The sequence below is a fragment of the Esox lucius genome, chromosome 25 (assembly GCF_011004845.1).
Source record: "Esox lucius isolate fEsoLuc1 chromosome 25, fEsoLuc1.pri, whole genome shotgun sequence".
Classification (NCBI taxonomy): Eukaryota; Metazoa; Chordata; class Actinopteri; order Esociformes; family Esocidae; genus Esox; species Esox lucius.
The window spans coordinates 2219377-2224871 of record NC_047593.1 but is presented as its reverse complement, the minus strand read 5'-3'; the positions used below and the strand labels follow the sequence as shown (position 1 = coordinate 2224871).

The following is a 5495-nucleotide window of genomic DNA, read 5'->3' as shown; positions in this document are numbered from 1 at the left end:
TATCCACACCCTACACAATTCATTTAAAGGTGGATTTGAGGTGTGGCATGTAGAAAAGGTGCTGAGATCTCTCCACTATCTCTTTAATAATGCCCCAGCAAGAAGAGAGGATTTCACATCTGCAACCCTGTCATCCACATTCCCCTTATCCTTCTGTGGCCATCGTTGGCTTGAAAATGTGCCTGCTGCAGAGAGGGCCATTGAAATGTGGCCGTCTATTGAGAAGTTTGTTGACCAAGTGTCAACAAAGAAGGTGAAGAACCCAGGGAATGCAGCCTTCAACACCCTCTCTGAGGCAAGAAAGGATCCTTTTATCTGTGCCAAACTCCACCTCTTTATGTTCATAGCAAGAGCCTTTCAACCATTTCTGGAAAAGTATCAAAAAGATGCTCCCATGATGCCTTTCCTGTGGAATGACTTGGAGGATTTGATAAGGGTAATTATTTGTCATAATGCACAACACCTTTAGTACACATAAGTTCACTGATCTAACTCCAATATATATATATATATATATATATATATATATATATATATATATATATATTTATTTTACTAGAGCCTTCTCAAACGATTCATCAAGCGCGATGCATTGCCCACAAGTCCGTATAAGCTGGTGAGGCTCGATGTCACAGACCAGAAGCTTTGGCTTGGCACAAAAGATGTTGACATCGGCATGGGTGCAGCAGCTGTTATTAAGGTGGGTATATTCAGTTTCATGAAAGAAGTTCACAATGACATGTAGATATCAACATTGACTCTCTGTGTGTGTGTGTGTGTGTGTGTGTGTGTGTGTGTGTGTGTGTGTGTGTGTGTGTGTGTGGAGAGGCATGTTCTGAATGTGCGCCTTTAATCTCACCCTAACTAGTGTATCTTATGCTTAATTATTGCAGACCATGTCAATCAATCAATCAAAATGTATTTATAAAGCGCTTTTTACAACAGCAGTTGTCACAAAGTGCTTTACAGAGACACCCGGCCTTAAACCCCAAGGAGCAAACAACAGTAGTGTTGAATTTCAGTGGCTAGGAAAAACTCCCTAAGAAGGTCGAATTTTAGGAAGAAACCTAGAGAGGACCCAGGCTCAGAGGGGTGGCCAGTCCTCTTCTGGCTGTGCCGGGTGAGATATTAAGAGTCCAATTGGAATAATAAATACATTTCTCTTGGCTAAATCCAGAGTATATTTGATTTTAGACTAGGTCAGAAGTATGACCAGGTGGACAAGGACAGGAACAGCAACGGTCCCCCCAAACCAGGTAATCCGCAGGTGTGGACCAGGACCTCATCTCCTTCTAAAATTTAAAATTGGAGGAAACTGAGAAAAGTTAGTAGTACATCCCTCATGTCCCCCAGCACAATAATATAGCAGCGTAACACCTTGGAAACTGAGACGGGGGGGTCCGGTGACACTGTGGCCCTACCTGGGGGAGGCCCCGGACAGAACCCAACAGGCAGGAAATCAATCCAACCACATATGTAGGGACAGATATGTTGTAGATTTGACAAACCAATGTTTTTTTTGTCAGGGACTGTCAGGGGCCAAGGGCAGGGTGAGCGAGCTTGCTGTGCTGCAGTTTAGAAAAGAATGCCAGGGTGCGCTTTCAAAAATATGCAAGAAGGCACTGGATAAGTGCCCTCTAAAATATGCAACTGTCCATAACATGATGTGTCTGGACCCAAGAAAAATGTATTCCAGCCCTGACGAATGCCTACAGAAACTGAAACGCCTCATTGAGAAGTTTTTGCTGGACAAACAGTTGACAGGCGGGATATCTTCTGGTAAATTACAGGAATAAGAATAGAATGGCACTCACTGTTTACACAAATCATCCCATTTGTATCAGTTTTAAGACCAATATCTATAACATAACCTGTAACATAAAATTCAACATGTATTCCCATTTCTGTGTACATATTTGATACTATTTCACTGACTTCAAATGATAAGGTTATGTAGTCTATTTAAACAGGCCATTCCAAACAAAAAAATTTTTTTTTTTTTTTTTTTTTTTTTAAATAGGGCAGGTTGGCATATAACTTGAGTGCAAACCAATGAGCTGCAGAACTCTGGGATTTTCTTTAGTACAAATATTTCTCATGGAAGAGGGATTAACAGAAAATGGATAGAATCTGGGTGGATTGGGCTCTTTAAAAGAACGCAACTTTGCCTTTTATGTTGTGATGCTAATTTTTTATTCACACTGGCTCTTCTTTATGCATTATTACAGGTGATGTGATTTCTCTACAGTTTGAGAAGGCCCTTTCCAATGAGGCCAAATCGCTGGAATTTGCCAATTTCCAGCCTTCAGTGTCCAGGGTTGATGCATTCCTGTCTCAGAATCTTAGTTCCTACACTGGCCTGTGGAACTTCTGCAAGAAGTTACTACTCCTCTCACATGGACAAGCTGAAGTGGAGCGGGGCTTCTCAATCAACAAAGAAGTGGAGACGTGCAACATGTCTGAGGAGACAGTTGTTGTTCAAAGGCTCATCTGTGATCAAGTGAATGTTTGTGGAGGGGTGACACGAGTGCCACTTACAAAAGAGCTAATCAGTTACTGTTCCTCAGCACGGAGTCGTTACCGGGCACACTTGGAAGAGGAAAAAAAGAAGAGAGAGACAGAAGAAAACTCCAAGAAAAGAAAGTATGTCGAAGAGGACCTGAAAGAGCTAAAGCAAAAGAAAAAATCAATTAGAGAAATTTGCACATCTTTGGAGAATGATGCAGATAGAATGGCAGTGCAAGCCGAAAGTTCATGTGGTAGTAAAATGGCCACATTGATCACAGAATCCAATTCTTTGAGGAGACGAGCTAAAGATAAACATAAAGAACTTATTGAGTTGGATGCAGAAATTGAAAACAAGATTGTAGAATTGACAAAATTGTCATGAGGGCTTTTAGTTTCAGAACTTGAAAGTTTACATACCTTTGGTGATTTATTTAGTTTATTTATTTGATTTATTTGCTGAATGTTACTGACTGGGCCTAGTTCCTTTTTTGTTTGAGCAGCACTGTGGCTTTATAGGTTAGTCCAAAGCCGTTTCTCAATTTTTTTTCTCATCCTATGTAAGCATGACTGTTTTCATGCTATTGTTTGTATACTGTTAGTAGTAACTGAACAAAGCACTTTTAAATAAATTTCTGATCCTGATCTTTCCTACAATTGTCTGACTGGATCTTCAATCATTACGTCTATGCATAGATTATTGCATTTATCTGTGTCTGAAATGACATGGAAAACACTAATCTGTCCCTAAACCTTTCCTTGGGGGAGAACCCCTAAACCCACCTCAACAAGGCTATTTGACAGCCACATTGTAATGTCCTGGGGCTGTCATCCGTGTCTTTTTCCAACTGCTAGGGGCCAAAATTTAGAAATTACTTGAAGTACCTTAAAGGCTGAAAGTTCATCCATAATCAACCATGTCAGGGTTCAGCAGGAATCAGGACTTGCTATAAAAGTTTTTTTAAGAAATGGTTAACGCTTCGTCCCTGTGACTTGTCTGGAGCGTGGCTCTTTGTGAGTTGTGCTGTGCTAATGCTTCGCCACATCATTGTGTTGTCGCATTGAACATTTTTCAGTTTTTGGTTGTTGTGGTGAAGTCTTAAATTTTCCTTTTAGAGGACTTAAAAAGGTCGTAAAAAGTTATTTGCTGTTACAAAATGTGCAGATACCCTGTCCATGCCTGCAGCATCCAGTGGCTGTTATCCTCCCGTTTTAACAGCCTGTAGCAGGTAGGGATACTTATTGGATCTAAATCCAAGGTTGCCAACACACACAAACACTCAGTTGCCTCCAAAAGTCTGAGTTCACTACCAAGTACTTTGTTTTCAACAATGATCAAAGACAGACTTATACATGACGAAAACCGATCTTGGTAATTGACTTTAATGGAACTGTATAACATTTCTACACTATTATGTATACCACCAGGATGTGGCCCGGTTCAATGGCCACCACACCTAGGCGCGTAATCGAGCGCACGTTTGGCATGCTGAAAGGGATGAGGGTGACAACCCAGAGGATTGAGCAGATGGTGTCTGGCAACAAACTTCGGGATAGACTGGAAGTCACATCCGAACAGTGTAAATTCCCTTAAGAGTTGCCATGTGAAACTGATAAATATTAGGCAATTACACCATTCCAACTATTGAATAAAAACTATTTAAAGAGAAATTAGAGAAAACTACTGTAGTGTTCCACATAAAATGCCATTTGGCAGGCAGCAGCAGGTGCCTATTTTCCACCAATGTACATCATACCTCAACTATCATGACATTTTGCATTCAAGTAAACCTGTAATATTTGCCAAAATGATTCTTTATAATCTCTACTCACTCCCATCCAGTTTTGAAAGAATTCCTCTTCCCAGTGAAGAGGGTCTCATTCGCCCCCTCATATCTATGAGGGTTGTAATCTCGTGAGCAGTCCCTGAATAGAACAGTGTCATATGACTGGTAGAAAGTTGGAATGGAGACTATAGCCATACTCATATGATCGATATGACATTTTTAAAGGTACCGTTTACCTGAAATAAGAAAAGAAAAACTTAGTTGTCCGGTTCTCCTTAGTTGTCATGCGTTCTCGCAGGCTGAGTCACCAAACCATGCATTCTCGATAAAAGGGGCGGAACAAGAACACATCCGGGCATTTTAGGCATTCTTAACTTGCATTATTTGGATTGGAACAGTACTTGTACTCATTAATAGTTATTTGAAACCTTAAAGCAAGGCAACCTTAAATCTCCAAAGCATTAAGTCAGAACAGTGAGCAATTGGCTGAATAGTAACATGTTGGCATAAGATAAGGACGCATCAAGTGTGCCATGACATTTTGCTCAAATGATAAAAGATTGTATGTAATTCAGACTCCGTCTCCCTCCTTGCTATGTGACAGAATGACCGACCAAACTGAATGGAGGCAGCAGAGGTGGACGGTAGGGGAACTCCTCGGATGGCCAGATTCTGACTCAGAGGAGGAGGGCCCCTACCGTCACCAATTAGAATGCTGGCTACCCCAGTGGCCATTCCAAAGCCCTGGCCAGCATCGGATACGAACCGCCCTGAGTCCTTCCTGGCCCGCTCCAAGCCCGGTTCCTCAGCCTCCCTGACCCCATGCGGGCTGGCCAGGCTGTAGGCTGGCCTTTAGGCACGCCCCGCCCCTGTTCCTGCACTTGACTCTCTGCCGGCTCCTGACCCTCTACCGGCTCCGGACAGGTAACGAGGTGCAGTTAATACAGGTAATGAGTAGAGAACAGGAGGGCTTCTTGAATAAAAACTAACAGGTCTGGTAGGGCTGGAATTCTTACTGGTTGGTAGGTGATCAAATACTTATGTCATGCAATAAAATGCTAGTTAATTATAAAAAATCATACAATAAGATTTTCTGGATTTTTGTTTTAGATTCCGTCTCTCACAGTTGAAGTGTACTTATGATAAACATTACAGACCTCTACATGCTTTGTAAGTAGGAAAACCTGCAAAATCAGCAGTGTA

At 41.6% G+C, this 5495-nt stretch overlaps 1 protein-coding gene across 1 annotated transcript; it reads left to right on the top strand.

Moving 5' to 3' along the window:
* The first annotated feature begins 1483 nt into the window (after positions 1-1483).
* LOC117594071 lies at positions 1484-4099 on the top strand. The gene is made up of 3 exons (XM_034290889.1): positions 1484-1779; positions 2229-2673; positions 3934-4099. Exons 1-3 carry the CDS (start codon positions 1662-1664, stop codon positions 4097-4099), a joined length of 729 nt encoding a protein of 242 aa, XP_034146780.1. The 5' UTR covers positions 1484-1661.
* The last annotated feature ends 1396 nt before the right edge of the window (positions 4100-5495 follow it).